The sequence below is a fragment of the Bufo bufo genome, chromosome 9 (genome assembly GCF_905171765.1).
Source record: "Bufo bufo chromosome 9, aBufBuf1.1, whole genome shotgun sequence".
NCBI lineage: Eukaryota > Metazoa > Chordata > Amphibia > Anura > Bufonidae > Bufo > Bufo bufo.
Genome location: NC_053397.1, coordinates 7,501,121 through 7,524,058, shown reverse-complemented (window position 1 = coordinate 7,524,058; position 22,938 = coordinate 7,501,121). Strand labels below are relative to the sequence as shown.

The following is a 22,938-nucleotide window of genomic DNA, read 5'->3' as shown; positions in this document are numbered from 1 at the left end:
CCCTTTAATTATAAAAATGTAGCAACATTTAAAAAAAGGAAAAGAATGTCTTATAACTGCGTGAACATCTTACACTTCTACCCCAATAATGTCTTGTAGATTGTATTATTTAGTTCTACCAATCTTTGAGGGTCATTTATTATCCAGAAATATGCATATTAAGGGTATTTTTGGCGCAGATTGCGACGCAAGGGTCCTTTGCGCCGTAATCTGTGACTTCTCCCTGCTCACGCCAAGTCTAAAAAAGAGGGCGTGACGTGGGCGGGGAAGGGGACGGGCCTGTTTTAGGTGTAGAAAAACACCGGTCTTAGTAAATGACCATCCTTTGTATTTTTTTTATCTTGATTTCAAAGTTAGATATACATTTTACTGTATGCTTGTACCCAAAATATCAATATCATGAATTTTGGAATTGTCCAAAATGAAGCCATCATTGGGCTGGAGGGAAAATCAGATTGTTAGAAGTATATGTTAACAGATTTATTTTTATTTATTTTAAACTAGAACCATATGGTGACTCTATGGTATCCATCTAATGTATATCTCATGATGTAAACACAGCCTTAGGCCTCCTGCACACGACAGTATTTTTTCACGGTCTGCAAAACGGGGTTCCGTTGGTCCATGATCCGTGACCGTTTTTTCGTCCGTGGGTCTTCCTTGATTTTTGGAGGATCCACGGACATGAAAAAAAAAGTCGTTTTGGTGTCCGCCTGGCCATGCGGAGCCAAACGGATCCGTCCTGAATTACAATGCAAGTCAATGGGGACGGATCCGTTTGACGTTGACACAATATGGTGCAATTTCAAACGGATCCGTCCCCCATTGACTTTCAATGTAAAGTCAGGAGTTAATATACCATAGGATCAGAGTTTTCTCCAATCCGATGGTATATTTTAACATGAAGCGTCCCCATCACCATGGGAACGCCTCTATGTTAGAATATACCATCGGATTTGAGTTAGATCGTGAAACTCAGATCCGACAGTATATTCTAACACAGAGGCGTTCCCATGGTGAGAACTGTGTACATGACTGCCCCCTGCTGCCTGGCAGCACCCGATCTCTTACAAGGGGCTGTGATCCGCACAATTAACCCCTCAGGTGCTGCACCTGAAGGGGTTAATTGTGCATATCATAGCCCCCTATAAGAGATCAGGGGCTGCCCGGCAGCAGGGGGCAGACCCCCCTCCCTCCCCAGTTTTAATTTCATTGGTGGCCAGTGCGGCAACCCCCCGCCCCCCCTCCCTCTATTGTATTATTTTCATTGGTGGCACAGTGTGCGGCCCCCCCCGCCCCCCGTCCCTCTATTGTATTATTTTCATTGGTGGCACAGTGTGCGGCCCCCCCCTCCCTCCCTCTATTGTATTATCATTGGTGGCCAGTGTGCGCCCCCCCGGCCCCCCCTCTATTGTATTAATATCATTGGTGGCCAGTGTGCGGCCTCCCCTCTCCCCCCCATCATTGGTGGCAGCGGAGAGTTAGAAGCATCATACTTACCTGCTGCGATGTCTGTGACCGGCCGAGAGCTCCTCCTACTGGTAAGTGACAGACAATTAAGCAATGCGCCGCACAGACCTGTCACTTACCAGTAGGAGGAGCTCCCGGCCGGTCACAGACATCGCAGCAGGTAAGTATGATGCTTCTAACTCTCCGCTGCCACCAATGATCAGGGGGGGGAGAGGGGAGGCCGCACACTGGCCACCAATGATATTAATACAATAGAGGGGGGGCGCACACTGGCCACCAATTATAATACAATAGAGGGAGGGGAGGCGGGGGGGCCGCACACTGAGCCACCAATGAAAATAATACAAAAGCGGGAGGGGGGTGGGGGGGCGCACACTGTGCCACCAATGAAAATAATACAATAGAGGGGGGGGCGGGGGGGCCGCACTGGCCACCATTGAAATTAAAACTGGGGAGGGAGGGGGGTCTGCCCCCTGCTGCCTGGCAGCCCCTGATCTCTTATAGGGGGCTATGCTATGCACAATTAACTCCTTCAGGTGCAGCACCTGAGGGGTTAATTGTGCGGATCACAGCCCCCTGTAAGAGATCGGGTGCTGCCAGGCAGCAGGGGGCAGTCATGTACACAGTTCTCAGTATATTCTAACTAGAAGCGTCCCCATCACTATGAGAACGCCTCTGTGTTAGAATATACTGTCGGATTTGAGTTTTCACGAAGTGAAAACTCAGCTCTGAAAAAGCTTTCATACAGACGGATCTTCGGATCCGTCTGTATGAAAGTAACCTACGGCCACGGATCACGGACGCGGATGCCAATCTTGTGTGCATCCGTGTTCTTTCACGGACCCATTGACTTGAATGGGTCCGTGAACCGTTGTCCGTCAAAAAAATAGGACAGGTCCTATTTTTTTGACGGACAGGAAACACGGATCACGGATGCGGCTGCAAAACGGGGATTTTCCTATTTTTCCACGGACCCATTGAAAGTCAATGGGTCCGCGAAAAAAAACAGAAAATGGCACAACGGCCACGGGTGCACACAACGGTCGTGTGCAGGAGGCCTTAGAGTATACTCCTTTAGCCCCTTCTTGGACAAGTTGGACAATATAATGGCACCATACAATGTAGTAGGAAGCTGGGGGGAAAAAATACCTAAAAGGAATGGAATTGAAGAAAAAAACATAATTTCACCACAGTTTTGTGGGTTTTATTTTTACAGCATTCCCTATGCAGCAAAACTGACCTGTAAACCTCATTCTCCGGGTCAAGACAATTTCTGCCTTAAAAATGAAAAACTAATAAACATTGAATTTGTTTCTTTTCATTGCCACATTCTGACCCTAATTGGAATGCAGTGATACTAATGATGTTTTTTTTTCTCTTATTTTTCAAAATGGGGGTCATTAGAATTTTTTAGTTTGAAAAACTTTTTTACACAAATTTTTTTGTCCTGCTCAGAGACTTTAATGTGATCATCTGATCACTTCTCCCATAGACGGCGATCATAATCTACCATTGCAGCCTATGGGAGTGTGTTCCTTTGGAGCCACAGACAGGGCTCCATAGGAACTTGGCTGCAAGATGCCTAAGAGTCTTCAGAAGGCCACAGGCTGCCATAGCAAGTGAACTGCTTTGATCTCCTTGCTGAGGAGCCGTTAAGGTCTGGAAAATAACCGCTTAAAATATCTGAGGGGTTAAGTCTGTGGTCAGCATTACTACCATGGACTCTGCTACCAATGTGTCTGCTGCTTAAAACAGAAATCACCCGGTGGCTGTGGCGCCTGTTTAGCTCCTGACAGGGTGCCATCTTTAAAGACCCAACATTGGGCATACATGTCGGTCAATGTCGGGAATAGGTTGAACAGAGCCAGTGCAGTTTCTAGGTAAAATTTCTCTCAGGGCGAGTGTCAAAAAAACTCCCCCTCCCCCCCCCCCCCCCCCCTCAAAACTGCTCGATGAAATAAGTGTCTCCCCATTGTAAAAAATGTGGAACCACATTGCACGGACGGTCACAGTGACCCACAGACTCAGGCTCTCACTCACAGCAGGCTTCTTTCTCAGCACTGCTCCGGGCGGGCGGTAACAGGCAGGCGGTGCGGGCGGCGGCGCTCACCGCACTTACTGTATGTCACGCGGCGCGTGACGTACAGTGAGTGAGCGCCGCCGCCCGCACTGCCTGCCTGTGGGGGGACATTATTTTTAATAAGGATCACTATGGACATTATTTAGAATGGAGGCTGCTGTGCGTGTCATTATAACTGTATAATGTCTGATAGGCCTAGTCCTGAGTTATATTACCCTGCCCTGTATAATAATGTACCCTGATACCCCTTAGTTATATTACCCCAGCCGGGTAATATAACTAAGGGGTATCAGGGATGGGTACATTATTATACAGGGCATGGGCAGGGTGATATAACTCAGCTCAGGACTAGGCCTATCAGACATTATACAGTTATAATGACACCCACAGCAGCCTCCATTCTAAATAATGTCCATACTGATCCTTATTAAACTTAATGTCCCCCACAGTGACAGTGGCCCCCATTTTCATGTCTCCCACAGTGACAGTGGCCCCCATTTTCATGTCTCCCACAGTGACAGTGGCCCCCATTTTCATGTCTCCCACAGTGACAGTGGCCCCCATTTTCATGTCTCCCACAGTTCTCCCCCCCATTGTAATTAATGTCCCCCCCATTGTAATTAATGTGCCGCCCGCACTGTCTGAAGAGTGAGAGGACTCGGCACTCGGGCACAGGTCAGGCGAGATGTCAGAGGGAGGCAGGGCCGGTGCGAGGATTTTTGCCGCCCTAGGCAAGATAAAAATTGCCGCCCCCCCCCCCTTATCAGACATTACATATGTTCCACCCCTTTCTCAGCTTTTAAATTAAAATAACTGCTATGCTTCCCTTACGGTTAATCCAGCTTCTTGTAGCTGTCTTTTTGCGGAATGGAATTGCGGACCCATACATTTCTATGGGGCCGCAATTCCGATCCTGAAAAAAATAGAACATGTCCTATTCTTGTCCACAATAGCGGACAAGAATAGGCATATTCTCTTAGTGCCGGCAATGTGCGGTCCGCAAAATGCGGAACGCACATTGCCGCTGTCCGTGTTTTGTGGATCCGCAAAACATATACGGACGTGTGAATGGACCCTAAATGTGAGGTAAATTTAATTTAATAACTATACAATTACATAATAAACATATTGCATTGTCTACTTACCATCCAGGACAATAAGATGATCTGGTCTCTGGCTGCAGTCTGGCTCTGGGGACTCCCTTGTCACTCTCTTCTACCCCCCCCCCCCCTTGTCACTCATTAACATTTTCCCCCCCTTGTCACTCATTTCCATCCCCCCCCTTGTCACTCTCTTCTACCCCCCCCTTGTCACTCATTAACATTTTCCCCCCCTTGTCACTCATTTCCATTCCCCCCCCCTTGTCACTCATTTCCATCCCCCCCCTTGTCACTCATTTCCATTCCCCCCCCTTGTCACTCATTTCCATCCCCCCCCTTGTCATTCATTTCCATCCCCCCCCTTGTCATTCATTTCCATTCCCCCCCCTTGTCACTCATTTCCATCCCCCCCCTTGTCATTCATTTCCATCCCCCCCCTTGTCATTCATTTCCATTCCCCCCCCCCCCTTGTCACTCATTTCCATCCCCCCCTTGTCATTCATTTCCATTCCCCCCCCCTTGTCATTCATTTCCATCCCCCCCCTTGTCACTCATTTCCATCCCCCCCCTTGTCACTCATTTCCACCCCCCCCCCCTTGTCATTCATTTCCATTCCCCCCCCCTTGTCATTCATTTCCATTCCTCCCCCCCCCCTTGTCACTCATTTCCATTCCCCCCCCCGTCACTAATTTCCATTCTCTCCCCCCCTGTCACTAATTTCCATTCCCCCCCCCGTCACTAATTTCCATTCTCCCCCCCCCTGTCACTAATCTCCATTCTCCCCCCCCCCCCCCGTCACTAATTTCCATTCTCCCCCCCCCCCCTGTCACTAATTTCCATTCTCCCCCCCCCTGTCACTAATTTCCATTCTCCCCCCTGTCACTAATTTCCATTCCCCCCCCCCCTGTCACTAATTTCCATTCTCCCCCCCCGTCACTAATTTCCATTCTCCCCCCCCCTGTCACTAATTTCCATTCTCCCCCCCCCCCCCCCCGCCTGTCACTAATTTCCATTCTCCCCCCCCCCCGTCACTAATTTCCATTCTCCCCCCTGTCACTAATTTCCATTCTATTGTCACCTCTAGTGTAGCGTGGCCGAGCTCTAGTCGGTCCGCGGTACAGGAGCATTTGTTTCCTGTACCCGGCCGGACTGAAAGGAAGTGCACACTAAGTGAGCACTTCCTGTCAGTCCGGCCGGGTACAGGAAACAGAAGCTCCAGTACCGCGGACCGACCAGAGCTCGGCCACGCTACATTAACATGAGCACAGAGCAGAGACAGCAGGCAGGAGATTCTTTAGAGGAGCGGCAAGCGCTTAGCCGCTCAGGAGGCGCAGCATGACGGGCGCCGCCGGCCGGCAATTATATATAACCAATTTTTATTTTTTATTTTTTTACACCACACAGGGCGCCCCTGCCGGCGCCCCCCTTCTGACAGCACCCCGGGCGGCCGCCCGTCCCGCCCGCCCCTAGAAACGGCCCTGAACAGAGCGTGTCACCAGGAAATTCACTGTTACACCAGCCACACTGCCTTGTAAGGATAGATCAGCTGAATCTAATATCTTCACTTAGAAGCTTCATCCTGGAGAAAAAGTACTTTTTAATACATATGTAAATGAGCCATTAAGTGCACCAAGGGCTGGTCGGAGCCACTCTATGCACCCTTGCTCTTCCTGCTTCATTTGCCAATCTCTTCATCTCTTTCACCAGGGCCAAGTAAGATGGTGAAGTAGGAACCTGGCCCTGTCCATCAAGAAGGAAGGAGCTGGGGTAAATTGTAACTACAGCACCTGAACAGTTATTTTCCAGGAGTGTTGAACTCCAAGGGTCTGAACAGCTTCCTGCGCTGAGATAGAAGGAGCCAATTTGTTGATATGGCAGTCTTGGGCCTTCTGAAGGTCATCGTGAAGTCCCTATCAAGCCCTGACTCTGGTGACAAACTCCTTTTAAGTAAGAAACAAAATAATAAAATATCGCCATTGGCGTAGGTTTTGTCAGATCTTTAATAGCCATGAGAAAGGACATTACATCACTGGATTTCATACCCACAGCTGCATATTCTTAATAAACGGAAAAAAGTACACATCACACTAAATAACATGAGGCCATCTGATATGTGGTAAAGAAAATTAGACGAAAGATAAATTATTTCAATATTTTTCAATTATTGTACCTATGTGAATTTGATGAATAAAGAATATTGAAAAGACAGTAAAAAGAACAATTGTATAATTATCCTGTGACAAGTATCTGATACTAAACAAAGCCACACTTATAGGATGAGGTCATGACTTAAAGTTCTTGAAAATTAAATTTAGAAATTATTAGAAAATAATTACAAATCTCAAGTGACGCAAAAACATGACATTATAATTAATGCTCTGGGAATTTGTCGGAATCAATTTGTACATTACAGATCCTCACATCTCCTGGGAATATGAAGCTCTAGGTTGGTCTATATTAGTAAAGCCATAGTAAGTCAACAATTATTCCACAAGATCAACGTGATCCCTGCAGGTGACATGTCTGCTGACCTCTTGTGTCCACAGGCTCTTTTGATTATTAACCCAGTGGCCCTCTGACCCTGGATTTTGACCAGAGCAATGAAGAATTTGACCAAAGACACTGAGTTTATTCTTATCGGCCTCTCAGTTCATCCACACAACCTACATTTTCTCTTTGTTGTCTTCTTCATCATATATGTCTTGACCGTCATCATCAACTTCCTAATCATTGCCTTTGTCTTCACTGACTCCCAGCTTCACACTCCAATGTACTTCTTTCTTGGAAACTTGGCCTTTATAGACATCTTCTACTCATCGGTGACAGGTCCAAGAATGCTTCACGACCTGCTCACCCAGAATCACTCGATGTCTCTGCCAGCCTGCACAACCCAAGTCTTCTTCTTCATTTTCTTGGCCAGTGCAGAACTCTTCTTGCTCTCTGCTATGTCCTATGACAGATATATTGCCATCTGCCACCCTCTGCACTACTCTCAGATCATGTCCTGGACGGTTTGTACACAGATGGCCTCTGGGGTTTGGGTTCTTGGGTTTTTCTATTCACTGGTCCACACTTTATTCTCACTCAGATTGACCTTCTGTGGTCCAAACACCATCCACAACTTCTTCTGTGACCTTCCTCATTTATTCCAGAACTCTTGCACTGATACTTTTATTAACATTTTAGTCATATTAATTGTAGGTGGAAGCCTTGGAATTGGGGCCTTCTCCATCACAATTGTCCCATATACTCACATCTTCAGCACCATTCTCAAGATCAAGACAAAACATGGAAAGCTTAAAGCCTTCTCAACCTGCACCTCTCATCTTACCGTGGTGTTTATTTTCTATGGGTCCATAATTTTTATCTATTTTGTGCCCACCACGAGTAATCTCTTTACTGTTAACAGGGTGGTGTCCGTGACATATGCCCTCATTAACCCTTTACTTAACCCCCTGATATACAGCATTAGGAACAAAGACCTCAAGGGAGCTGTCAAGAGAACCATCCATCACATGAATTGGAAAAACTGACCATCCATGATGTTATCAGAATATCAACTTTAACTGTTGTGTTCCTATAAGACACCGAGAAGGTTTTCAGACAAGACATATGCATGTGTGGCACCAGGGCACTGGCAGATGCACCATATTGGAAGGCCTGTAAAGACAGTGAGGCCAAGTTTAGAGTGGAATCATTCTACATGGTCATTAGAAACCTGCCCATAGCTCCATATATCTGCGCAAGGCAAGGAAAGCTGCCAAAGATGAAATAGTACCGAATTCTCCAGGTTTAGGATAGAGGTATGAAGGCTGAAGACAGGAAGGACCCTCGTCTCCCAATATTAAATATATAAGTTGCCAATATGATGATAAAGAGAAGGCAAGGAAGTTGAATAAGGACAAATGAGCCAAAGATCCTCTATTTTACAAGAAAGAACCAACAGATACTTTATTGCTGTGTATGTCTTTCCTCCTATTGATGGTATTTTATAATGCTGGTGGTAGTAGTCATATATCAAAACCTTGAGCTCTGTATTACAGATGGGAACTTAAACTCTTCAGTAGGAGACTTAATAAAAAATGATTCAATTGGTGAGGTGCAAACTTTGTTTAAACCCTCTTTATTTACACAAATGATGAGCTGCGGTAAATCTAAACCCAGCACCTCCCTGCAACTTTTCCTAGAAAACTCATAATTTCCCCTTACTAATGGTCTTTTTTTTTTTGCCCTTTTTGTTACATTGTTTAATATCCTTGGGTCTTACATAAAAAGTATTTACTAAAAGAACATTTTACATGCAATTATTTAACCACAATAAAACTGCAACAATCATTTGTTCATATGTGCACAATGATAATAATGTCTTTAAAACAACAGAGAAAAAGCTCATTCCGCATAATCGCATTTATTCCCATATCCACAGAGGCGCTGGGGGTGCTTGCACATTCAATTCCAAATGAAAATATGAACTAAATATCAATTTTTAAACTGAAAATGAATTAAAAGGAATAATACTGTAGGCTGTTAAAAAAAAAAATGGAATATTTTCACTATAAACTGAAATTTGTTTGCAGATTTCACTTTTCTGTTAACCACTTCCCATCTGGGCCATTTGCCCCCTTACTGACCAGGCCAAATTTTGCAAAACTGACATATCTCACTTTATGTGGTAATAACTTTGGAACGCCTTTATTTATCCAAGTCATTCAGAGATTGTTTTCTCGTGACACATTGTACTTCATGATAATCATAAATTTGAGTCAAAATATTTCACCTTTATTTATGAAAAAATCCCAAATTTACCCAAAAATTTGAAAAATTCGCAATTTTCTAAATTTCTATTTCTCTGCTTTTAAAACAGAAAGTGATACCTCTTAAAATATTTATTATTTAACATTCCCCATATGTCTACTTTATGTTGGCATCATTTTGGAAATGTCATTTTATTTTTTTAGGACGTTAGAAGGCTTAGAAGTTTAGAAGCAATTCTTCAAATTTATAAGAAAATTGCCAAAACCCACTTTATAAGGACCAGTTCAGGTCTGAAGTCACTTTGTGGGGCCTACATAGTGGATACCCCAATAAATGACCCCATTGTAGAAACTACACCCCTCAAGGTATTCAAAACCGATTTTACAAACTTTGTTAACCCTTTAGGCGTTCCACAAGAATTAAAGGAAAATGGAGATCAAATTTTTAAATTTCACTTTTTTGGCAGATTTTCCATTTGAATCAATTTTTTTCTTTAACACATCGATGGTTAACAGCCAAACAAAACTCAATATTTATTACCCAGATTCTGCGGTTTACAGAAACACCCCACATGTGGTCATAAACTGCTGTATGGGCAGACGGCAGGGCGCAGAAGAAAAGGAACTCCACATGGTTTTTAGATGCCATGTCCCATTTGAAGCCCCCTGATGCACCCTTACAGTAGAAACTCCCAAGAAGTGACCCCATTTTGGAAACTAGGGGATAAGGTGCCAGTTTTATTAGTACTATTTTTGGGTACATATGATTTTTTGATCATTCATTATAACACTTTATGGGGCAAGGTGACCAAAAAATTGGTTGTTTTAGCACAGTTTCTATTTATTTATTTTTACAGCGTTCACCTGAGGGGTTCAGTCAAGTGACATTTTTATAGAGCAGATCGTTACGGACGTGCCGATACCTAATATGTATACTTTTTCTCATTTATTAAAGTTTTACACAATAATAGCATTTTTGAAACAAAAAAATTATGTTTTAATGTGTCCATGTTCTGAGAGCTATAGTTTTTTTATTTTTTGAGAGATTTTCTTATGTAGGGGCTCATTTTTTGCGGGAAGAGGTGACGGTTTTATTGGTACTATTTTGTGGGACATACGCGTTTTTGATCACTTGGTGTTGCACCTTTTGTGATGCAAGGTGACAAAAATTGCTTGTTTTGACACAGTTTTTTTTTTTGTTTTTTTTTACGGTGTTCACCCGAGGGGTTAGGTCATGTGATATTTTTATAGAGCTGGTTTTTACGGACGCGGCAATACCTAATATGTATACTTTTTTTTATTTTTTCTATTTTTAACCTTTTTTTTCATTCCTTACTTGGGGACTTTTTTTTTTTTACATGTGAAACTTTTTTTTATTTTTTTATTTTCAACCTTTTATTTTTTATTTTTTTTATTTTACACTTTTCGTCCCCCATAAGGTCATACAAGACCTCTGGGGGACATTTGCTTCACTTTTTTTTTTTTTTTTCACTGTTGATTTCTCCTGTAACTGGGGCTGACATAGTAGCCCCAGTTACAGGACAAATACACCCCTATAGAGGCTGTGCAGCAGCAATCCAGCGCTGTACAGCCTCAGAGCAGGGCTGATCGAGGTCTCTGAGAGACCTCACACAGCTCCTGCACTCTCCGGTCACGGCGGTCACATGACCGCCGGGCCGGAACAGGAAGCGCACAGCAGCGATCTAGAAGGCAGGGACACCTGGGCACTGTCCCTGCCTTGTCTTAGGGTTGCCCTGCTGTCACTGACAGCGGGCAACCCGATCAGCAGCTGCACGATTAGCGTGCAGCTGCTATTTCTGAAAGGACGTTTTAAAACGTGCTTTCAGAAATAGACGTCCACCCATAGGACGTTTATATCCTATGGGCGGACGTGAAGCGGTTAATGACTGAACTGATATTTAGCAGTAGAACCTTTATTTCTGACAACTGCTTTCCATTGGTGCGGCATCTGACACCTGCCAACAGATATTCCAGCCCAAGCCGACTGGACTACATTCCACACTTCACAGCATTTTTTATGTCGCTCCACAAATTCTCATTTGGATTGAAGTCTGGGAATTGGGCGGCCACTTCATGACATTGGTCTGGAGGCAGGACATTGCCCGCTTGTTGGTGTGTTTGGGGTCGTTGTCCTGCTGAAGCACTCATTTGAAGGGCATTTCTTTTTCAGCATAAAGCAACATGACCTCTTCCAGTATATATATATTCATGGTGCGTGGTATGCGATAAATGGGCCAACTCCAGAATTTGAGAACCATCCCTAAACCATTCTGCTTGCACCTCCATATCTTCCAGTCTTCAGTGTCCTGTGGCTTGGATTCAGTGTTTATGGGTCATCTCACAAGCAGTCTGTGTCCTTTAGACCCAATAAGAACAGCCCTGCTCTCCTCTGTCCGTAGAACGTTCAGACACTTTTCTTTAGACTGCTCAATGTGTTTTTTTGGCAAACTGTAACCTTTTAAACAGGTCTTTTTCTCAGCAGTGATACTTTACCGGGGTTTCTAGCAAATCGTTTGGCTTCACGTCAGCGTCTTCTAATTGCTGCAGGACTCACAGATGACTGAAGATCTTCTTTGATCACTGGAGGCTTGTTTGCCGTTCTTGTTGTTCTATGATGTACACGGACGGCGGTATTTCTTTTCCTACCACGTGTTTCGGGTGTTGTTTGCCATTTTAAAGCTTTGGAGATTATTTTAGCTGAGCAGCCAATTATATTCTGCACTTTATATGTTTCCCCCTCTCCAATCAACTTCTTTACCAAAGTTCTCACTTCTTCTGTAAAATGTCTGGAGCGACCCATTTTACTCACTGAGCGCAGGCTAAAACCAGCAGGTCCAACATCCGCCGCCCTCCTTCTTTAAGGGCCATTCTGTTTCTTCACAGAATTAATGACTCCAGTAATTGACCTTCACACTGCTATTAATCTGAACACCCCCTTTCATTAAACTAGTCAATTCCACCCAATTAGCATCGTGTTTGTCATGACTGATTCTGTTGGTTGCCTATTACTCAGCTACACCTGTGTTACACCTGCTGTTATTCCGCACATCACTGTATATTCCAACAAGACAAATTTCAGCATGCGAAGGATTAAACGTTTTGAGGATTTATTTAGACTCTAAAATTCCTCATGAAAATGCAAGTATTGTTTACGTGTTTCAGGTGCATGTGGTACCCAAAGTAGCTAATAGTACCATGTATACCTGAAAACTTTTGATCCTCCAGTTACTGGAGTCTCTTGGTTCTTGGTAAAATAATACTGCTCCTATGTACAAGAATATAACTACTATAATACTGCTCCTACAGTACAGACCAAAAGTTTGGACACACCTTCTCATTCAAAGAGTTTTCTTTATTTTCATGACTATGAAAATTGTAGATTCACACTGAAGGCATCAAAACTATGAATTAACACATGTGGAATTATATTCATAACAAACAAGTGTGAAACAACTGAAAATATGTCATATTCTAGGTTCTTCAAAGTAGCCACCTTTTGCTTTGATTACTGCTTTGCACACTCTTGGCATTCTCTTGATGAGCTTCAAGAGGTAGTCCCCTGAAATGGTTTTCCTTCACAGGTGTGCCCTGTCAGGTTTAATAAGTGGGATTTCTTGCCTTATAACTGGGGTTGGGACCATCAGTTGCGTTGAGGAGAAGTCAGGTGGATACACAGCTGATAGTCCTACTGAATAGACTGTTAGAATTTGTATTATGGCAAGAAAAAAGCAGCTAAGTAAAGAAAAACGAGTGGCCATCATTACTTTAAGAAATGAAGGTCAGTCAGTCAGCCGAAAAATTGGGAAAACTTTGAAAGTAAGGGCTATTTGACCATGAAGGAGAGTGATGGGGTGCTGCGCCAGATGACCTGGCCTCCACAGTCACCGGACCTGAACCCAATGGAGATGGTTTGGGGTGAGCTGGACCGCAGAGTGAAGGCAAAAGGGCCAACAAGTGCTAAGCATCTCTGGGAACTCCTTCAAGACTGTTGGAAGACCATTTCAGGGGACTACCTCTTGAAGCTCATCAAGAGAATGCCAAGAGTGTGCAAAGCAGTAATCAAAGCAAAAGGTGGCTACTTTGAAGAACCTAGAATATGACATATTTTCAGTTGTTTCACACTTGTTTGTTATGTATATAATTCCACATGTGTTAATTCATAGTTTTGATGCCTTCATAGTCATGAAAATAAAGAAAACTCTTTGAATGAGAAGGTGTGTCCAAACTTTTGGTCTGTACTGTATATACAAGAATATAACTACTATAATACTGCTCCTATGTATAAGAATATAACTACTATAATACTGCCTCCTATGGACAAGAATATAACTACTATAATACTGCCTCCTATGTACAAGAATATAACTACTATAATACTGCCCCTATGTACAAGAATATAACTACTATAATACTGCTCTTATGTACAAGAATATACCTACTATAATACTGCCTCCTATGTACAAGAATATAACTACTATAATACTGCTCCTATGTACAAGAATATAACTACTATAATACTGCTCCTATGTACAAGAATATAACTACTATAATACTGCTCCTATATACAAGAATATAACTACTATAATACTGCTCCTATGTACAATAATATAACTACTATAATACTGCCTCCTATGTACAAGAAAATAACTACTATAATACTGCCTCCTATGTACAAGAATATAACTACTATAATACTGCTCCTATGTACAAGAATATAACTACTATGGGGGGCGGAGCCTGACTGAGCTGCTGAATGGCTGCGTTTGTCTGAGCTCTTCCAGCACGTCGGCAATTACCCTCTATAATCTGCTCCCAGACTGTCTTAATATGGGAAAAACTGGGAAGGAAAAACCCAGGGAAGCTACTGACTCATCCCAGAATCGCTCCAGGCAACTGGAGATGGAGAAATTCCTGAAAAAGACTCCGAAATATGCCACCCCGTCTAGGCCCAAGATGGCGCCGAGCCAAGCGCATGACTTCGATGCAGGAGACCTAACAGACACGGGCAGCTGCTCCGACATCTCTGAGGTGAGGACCGGCGACCCATCGATCTCCACCTCGATCTTCAGAGAGATCCTCGATATTGCTCTGTGTCCCCTGAAATAGGATTTGTCAGATATCAAAGAGGACTTACGCCATATGAGCCACAGAGTCTTGGCGCTAGAAAGCAGCCAAGGAGAAATGCTTCAGTTTCAAGAAAAATCGAGCCAGGCCCTCACGGCGCATCGAGACCTCCTGAACGAAGCTCTCCTCCGGATTGAAGACCAAGAGAACCGGAGCCGCCGGAAGAACATACGGATCCGGGGCTTACCGGAGACCATAGCGGCAGAGGCGCTGCCAGCGATGGCGCAACAGCTGTTCGGCTCACTGTTAGGCCCTGACCGAGCCGCCGTAGTTGTGGAAAGAATCCACAGAGCGTTACGCCCTAAACTCAAGCCCTCAGAGCCCCCTCGGGATGTCATATGCTGGTTACTGAGCTACGTCGATACAGCTGAAATTCTGAAGAAATGCAGAGAGGCCGAGTCGCTAATGTATGAAAACACGGCCGTACAGCTATTCCAGGACATCGCTCCTTCAACCTTGGCTAAGCGGCGCCTCCTGAAACCGCTACTGGAGGCTCTCAGAGCGTCAGCTACTCATTTTCACTGGCTCTTCCCTTTTGGGCTTGCGGTCACCAAAAATGGCCGGCAGATTACGATCCCCTCAAGAGCTACAATCAGCGTGGATTCTCCTAGATATCCCGCCATTAGATCTCCCATCCTGGATGCCTGCAGACCAGGGAGACCTACCTCCACTCCCTCCTAAATCCTCTCAATGGCAGACAGTGACCAGAGGGAAAGCAGATCGCCGAGGAAGAAACCGCCAGTCCAGGCTTCTAACCTGAGGCCCCGCACACCACCTGGGTCCGGCCCTTCTGGAAGGCCCAATATAACTATGGCAAGTGACACTCTAAACGCTTTCTCACCTACCTGATTTATTATCCGGACTATAGGTAGCCTCCGGGACACTTCAATACTCTGTCGGTACCCTTTGTTGCTGTCACCTGACCTTATAGAGTCTTAGGAGTCTAGCAGTATTTTCACCCTGTCGCCTCACTTTATACCTCTCCACCTTGTTACCGTATATACCCTATATACCTCTTCTCATAGTTTGTAATAATGTTGTAATAATCTTATTATTACCATGCTTAAAAATCCTTTATATGCTTCCTTAACCTACCTTCTCCCCCTTTTTCTTCAGGAGACGCACTTCAAAATGGGTAAGATCCTCAATCTTTCTTCCACGCGTTTCTCACACTGGTTCCATAGCACATATTCATCAGCCATTAGGGGAGTCAGTGTCGCCATCCATAGACAGCTCCCTTTCAAACACTTAGCTACGACCATTGATCCTGAGGGGCGATACCTTTTTGTCAAGGGGGTCCTCGCGGATCAACTGGTAACTTTTGCTAACATTTATGCCCCAAAAAGAGGTCAGATTCCCTGGCTCATCCAGACTCTGACTTTGCTTTCCTCATTCCAAGAAGGCATGACAATTCTGAGCAGGGACTTCAATGCTGCCCTAGAGCCAGCCTTGGATTCCTCAACCAAATGCTCAGCAATATCCCACAAGCTGTTAAGGCGGCTAAAAATACACCTGAAGCGACTGGGAGTTGTTGATGTTTGGCGCTCACTGAATCCTCGAGAAAGAGACTTCACCTTCTACTCACATGCTGAGTCCTCATACCAGAGACTAGATTATCTCTATCTATCATCCACTCACATTCAAAAAGCCTCTAAAGCCTCCATAGGGAACATCACCCTCTCAGACCACTCCCCGATTTTGCTCCATATAACTATTATAGATACCCCTAGCAGAGAACGAACATGGCGCCTTAATGAGAAGCTCTTAGCGGATAGTGCTCACAAAGTGAAGCTAACTTCCTTACTAGATGAGTTCTTCACTATCAACAATGCAGGCCCCTCACCCCACCACCCTATCCATTGTATGGGAAGCCCATAAATCCAAGATCAGAGGAGATCTAATAGCTATAGGTGCTTACGTCAAGAAAAAGCGTACCCTAGCAGTCAATGCACTTCTTTCTCAGATTTCAAAGTTAGAATTAGCACACAAGAGACATCAAGCACTAGCCACAGCCAACGCCTTATCTGATGCCCGAACCAACATAAAAAACCTGCTGAATGTCACATCGGCCAAATTGCTTTTAAGGTCCAAATTTCGGGCTTATGCTCATGGAAATGGTGGTAACAAACTAATGTCCGCTATGGCCAAAAAACAGCAGGCCTTATCACATGTCTCAAGTATAAAAGCCATTTCAGGTAATCACCTTAATCCACCCCAGAGATAGCCAAGGCGTTTTGTGATTTCTATGCTCAATTGTACAATTTATCTTCTCCTAGCCAATTGTCTACCCCAGATATAAAATTGGCGACAGACACATTCCTAAACAGTCTGTCATTGCCAGCTGTCGCTCTCGACAAGGGCACGATCATGACAGCTCCAGTAACCGAGGCAGAAGCACTCAAGGTCTTGGCCACCATCCCCCTAGGTAAAAGCCACGGCCCAGATGGATTCCCAATTCTACACTACAAGACCTTCAAAGATAGCCTGATTCCCCACTTTACAGCCCTATGCAACCATCTCTTTACAGGGGGCTCCCTGCCACCACAGGCATTGGAAGCCCACATCACCATCATCCATAAATCGGGCAAAGACCCCACCTCCTGTGATAGCTATCACCCAATTTCCCTCCTGAACACCGATGTCAAGTGGTGGGAAAAGATCCTAGCAATGCGACTCCAAGAAGTCCTTCCAGATATTATAGATGGGGAGCAGGTTGGCTTTGTCCATGGCAGACAGGGCAATGAAAACACGAAGCATCTCCTACATCTCCTCAACTGGTCCAAATCCATGCCCCTGGTGCTATTGAGCACAGATGCTGAAAAGGCCTTTGACCGGGTGAGCTGGAGCTTTATGTCTCCAGCCATGGCAAAATTCGGCCTGCCAGCACAATTTATTAGTGCAGTTCTGACGCTTTATTCAGCCCCCTCTGCCAAAGTCAAAGTCAACGGCTCCCTTTCTCCCTCCTTCGCCATCTCAAATGGGACCAGGCAGGGTTTCCCCGTCTCCAGCACTCTTTGTGATTGTGATGGAAACACTCCTATGCTACATACACCAAGACACTGAGATCCAGGGACTCTCCATAGGTAACCAGACCCACATCACTGCGGATGACTTACTAATAATGACTTCCAACCCCATGACCTCCCTCCCCAAACTGCTCAACATATTTGAGGAGTTTGGAGGAATATCCAACTTTAAAATCAACTATAGTAAATCTCAGGCCCTGAATGTCACCTGCCCCCCAGATGTGGTCAGAACACTGAAGCATTCAGCTCCATTCGCTTGGGCGTCTCGCTCTTTTCAATATCTGGGGATCCACATATCAGCTAATCTAAACGAACTGTTTAGTTTAAACTACCTCCCGTTACTCAAAGAGACTAAGCAGCATCTACAGACATTAAAACTACCCTTTATATCTTGGTGTAATGGATCTCCTGGCACCCCGACCGGGTACCTCAGTTTATGGATGCTCTGAGTGCTTCCCGAGGACTCCAAGCACTCCACTCCACACTGTAACCACCACAGGAACCAGGAACAGGAACCGCTTGGTTGGGGTCTCACCGTCCTCCACCCATGCTGGACCCAAAACCGGGTTTCCGCTTCCAGTGGGTGAACCTCTCCTAAATCCAGAGGGCAGGAACAGCTCTTACAAGAGCTAGTAGTTATAGCCAGGGGAGTATAGCAAATCTTCAGCGTATAGCAATCCCCAGTGTCGATCAGTTACCCAAACACCAGCCTCAACGTGATGAAGGGTAAAACAGGAACTCCCTTTATTGAAGATCAACTCAGTATATATACAGTTCAAGAAGTCTAACAACATAACGCAATCAACCATGAACAACATGCAAACAGACATCTTCACCCCCTCCATAATGAATGAATATGGAGGGAGGAGACACATATGATGGGATTATCTCATGAGTGTATCATATGGTGATCTACTCATCTAGGAGTCGGCTGCTCCTATAATCAGCTACTTAATCCCCATCACTAACACAATCAGTGGAAGTCTCAGTGCAGAGTTAACCCTTTTTGTGTTGCTGAATCCACACCATGCCTATTTAATGGGCAATAGGAAATATGTGGCATATAAATTCCACACATAAATCAGGGTTCATTGTTCCTTGTAACCCCAAAAGGTCTAAGGGGGTCTCCATAGTTCTGGGTCCATAGTCTGTAGGAAGGAGGCTAGCCCTCAGGCTTCTCCAGCAGCCCCAGTGACGGTTCAGTCCGTCACATAGAACATAGAACATAGAATGTGTCGGCAGATAAGAACCATTTGGCCCATCTAGTCTGCCCAATATACTGAATACTATGGATAGCCCCCGGCCCTATCTTATATGAAGGATGGCCTTATGCCTATCCCATGCATGCTTAAACCCCTTCACTGTATTTGCAGCTACCACTTCTGCAGGAAGGCTATTCCATGCATCCACTACTCTCTCAGTAAAGTAATACTTCCTTATATTACTTTTAAACCTTTGCCCCTCTAATTTAAAACTGTGTCCTCTTGTGGTAGTTTTTCTTCTTTTAAATATGCTCTCTTCCTTTACCGAGTTGATTCCCTTTATGTATTTAAAAGTTTCTATCATATCCCCTCTGTCTCTTCTTTCTTCCAAGCTATACATATTAAGGTCCTTTAACCTTTCCTGGTAAGTTTTATCCTGCAATCCATGTACTAGTTTAGTAGCTCTTCTCTGAACTCTCTCTAGAGTATCTATATCCTTCTGGAGATATGGCCTCCAGTACTGCGCACAATACTCCAAGTGAGGTCTCACCAGTGTTCTGTACAGCGGCATAAGCACTTCACTCTTTCTACTGCTTATACCTCTTCCTATACATCCAAGCATTCTGCTGGCATTTCGTGCTGCTCTATTACATTGTCTTCCCACCTTTAAGTCTTCTGAAATAATTACTCCTAAATCCCTTTCCTCAGATACTGAGGTCAGGACTGTGTCAAATATTCTATATTCTGCCCTTGGGTTTTTACGCCCCAGGTGCATTATCTTGCACTTATCCACATTAAATTTCAGTTTCCAGAGTTCTGACCATTCTTCTAGTTTTCCTAAATCCTTTTCCATTTGGCGTTTCCCTCCAGGAACATCAACCCTGTTACATATCTTTGTGTCATCAGCAAAAAGACACACCTTCCCATCGAGGCCTTTTGCAATATCACTTATGAAGATATTAAACAAAATCGGTCCCAGTAAAGATCCCTGTGGAACCCCACTGGTAACATGACCTTGTTTTGAATGTTCTCCATTGACTACAACCCTCTGTTGTCTGTCACTCAGCCACTGCCTAATCCACTCAACAATATGGGAGTCCATGCTCAATGACTGCAGTTTATTGATAAGTCTTCTATGTGGGACAGTGTCAAAAGCCTTACTAAAATCTAGATATGCGATGTCTACTGCACCTCCACCGTCTATTATTTTATTCACCCAGTCAAAAAAATCTATAAGATTTGTTTGACATGATCTCCCTGAAGTAAACCCATGTTGTTTTTCATCTTGCAGATGTTCCACAATCCTATCCTATCCTTTAATAAGGTTTCCATTAATTCCTCTGTAAAGATACATGCATCAAACGATTTAATAGTCATTCTTTCTAGTGGAGGTCCTTCTCCTTTTTCTTTTGTAAAAACTGAACAGAAGTATTCATTAAGGCAGTCGGCTAGCCCTTTATTCTCTTCTACATACCTTCCGTCCTTTGTTTTTAATTTAGTTATTCCTTGTTTTAATTTCCTTTTTTCATTTATATATCTGAAGAATGTCTTATCCCCTTTTTTCATAGACTGAGCTAGTTTTTCTTCTGCCTGCGCTTTAGAAGTTCTTATAACTTGCTTGGCCTCTCTCTGCCTAATCTTGTAGATTTCCTTATCTTCATTGCTCTGGGTTTTTTTATAATTACAAAATGCTAGCTTTTTATTTTTAATGATTTGGGCCACTTCTGCTGAGTACCACATTGGTCTCCTCCTTTTTTTGCTTTTACTGACAAGTCTAATGCAATTTTCTGTTGCCTTCAATAATGCACCTTTTAAGTAGTCCCATTTCTCCTGGACTCCATGTAATCCGTTCCAGTCTGATAAGGACTCATTTATGACTAATTTCATTTTTGAAAAGTCTGTTTTTCTAAAATCTAAAACTTTTGTTTTTGTGTGGTGGGACTCTTTCACAGTTCTTATATTAAACCACACTGACTGGTGATCACTAGATCCCAAGGTTTCGCCTACAATGACATCATATACCGAATCCCCGTTTGTGAATACCAAATCCAAAATGGCCTCCCTCCGGGTTGGCTCCTCAACCACTTGTTGTAGAGATAACCCCAGTAGGGAATTTAGAATATCTGTACTCCTGGTAGAACTTGCTATTTTGGTTTTCCAGTTTATATTTGGAAGATTGAAATCTCCCATAATGATAACTTCTCCTTTCATTGTCATTTTAGCTATTTCTTCAACTAGTAGATCATCTAGTTCTTTAACTTGACCAGGTGGTCTATATATCACACCTACACGAGTTACTGCATGGTTAGCAAACTGCAACGTAACCCAAACTGACTCTATGTTGGCCTCACCAACTTGTATTAGGTTAGATTTAATGCTATCTTTCACATACAGGGCCACTCCTCCTCCTTTCTTGCCTTCTCTGTCTCTTCTGTATAAAGAGTACCCTGGTATGGTTATGTCCCAGTCATTTCTTTCATTAAACCATGTCTCCGTAACAGCCACTAAATCTACATTCTCAGATGCCATTATTTACCCAAGTTCATTGATTTTTTTACCTAAACTGCGAGCATTTGTAGACAGGACTCTGAGCTTATCATTTCTTAACCTCTGTGCTTCTGACCTGTTCTTACATTGTTTCGGGGGGCAATTGGACTCTTTTATTTTCACTCTTTTGCCCCCCCTTCCTAGTTTAAATACTCTTTCGCAAATTCTTGGAGTTGTTCACTAAGTACATTTGTTCCTTTGAGAGAAAGATGCAAACCATCTTTTTTGTACAGTTCCTTTCTATTCCAAGTAGAGCTATCATGAGAAACAAAGCCAAATCCTTGCTCTTGACACCATTTACCAAGCCATATGTTGAACTCCTTTATGCGCCTCTGCCTATCATTCTGAACATTATGCACAGGCAGAACTTCAGAAAATGAAATGGTGGATGCAAAATCCTGTACGTCATTACCAAGTGTGATAAAAGATTTTTTCACCTCTGACACTTCATTGCAAGCCAGGTCATTTGTCCCTAGATGGACAAGAACATCCACGTCCCCTTCCTGCTTTGCTTGCTTAACAATATTAATAATACGTCTTCTATCTCTTCTAGCAGTAGCCCCAGGGAGACATCTCACAAAACCATTTTCTTTAAGCTCCACACTTCTTATGATTGAATCACCCAGCAACAGCTGCATCCTTTGAGACTTCACTTTATCTTTTTTGTTGCATACATTAGACATAGGAGTCGATGGTTTCTCACCCTGTGTGCTTGAGTCCATATCCATGTTGTCCTTACATTCTGAGAGTGCTGCAAATGAATTATGGAGAACCACCGACTGTGGGAAATGTCTTCTATCCACCACTCTAAGACTTCCAGAACCTACATTAACCCATCTGCCATTTCTGGGGGTCCTCTGTGGCAGTGGCATTGCAGCAGTCCTAGCTGGAGTTTGTTTAACAGATAATTTAAATATTTCTGATTTCAAAAATGCAATTTCCTGCTGCAGTAAGGAGAACTGTCTACAGATCTGACAGCATCCGAATCTCCAAAGAGTGGAACATGAAATAAATGCACAACAATTCCTGCACTGAACCAAGTCTGCCATTTTAAAGAGGAGAAAAAAATAAAAAAATTAAAAAATTAATTTGTAACTTTAAATCAAACAAATCAAACAAATCACATTTCTCCCCTCCCAACAGTAGACTAACCATGTATCTGACCTCCTGTCAGTCGGTGCCTGAGTTAGTCGAGGAGCCCGCCCATAAACAAACACTGGTCCTGTTGAACTCTGGGGCCTGGCTCTGTTCTGTATGTCCCCAGCTGTTGAGTGGGCATCTGCTACTCCTTGCTTCATTGTTGTTCTCTAGCTTGGAACTGTGGGTACTTGGTGGAAAGAGGCCAACTGCCCTCTGCCCAGATGCCAGCTCTTCCGCTGGGGTAGCCTGTGGGGAGTCAGCCTCTGGACAAGAGGATAGGGGCGGGCAGAGGCCAACTGCGCTTTGCCCAGATGCCAGCTCTTCCGCTGGGGTAGGCTGTGAGGAGTCAGCATCTGGACAAGAGGATAGAGGAGGGCAGAGGCTGACTGCGCTCTTTCCAGATGCCAGCTCTTCCGCTGGGATGGGGTCAGGCAATCCTACCCCCAGGACCTTGTTGCGGATCGGCTGTGGAAA

General features: G+C 44.0%; 1 protein-coding gene across 1 annotated transcript; it reads left to right on the top strand.

Annotated features, from left to right (window-relative positions):
* The first annotated feature begins 7,250 nt into the window (after positions 1–7,250).
* On the top strand, positions 7,251–8,183 carry LOC120979374 (olfactory receptor 1009-like). Its single transcript, XM_040408085.1, has one exon. The coding sequence runs from the start codon at positions 7,251–7,253 to the stop codon at positions 8,181–8,183; it is 933 nt and encodes a 310-aa protein (XP_040264019.1).
* The last annotated feature ends 14,755 nt before the right edge of the window (positions 8,184–22,938 follow it).

Coding starts and splice junctions, on each gene's coding strand:
- LOC120979374 (XM_040408085.1), top strand. CDS start 7,251: ATGAAGAATTTGACCAAAGACACTGAGTTTATTCTTATCGGCCTCTCA.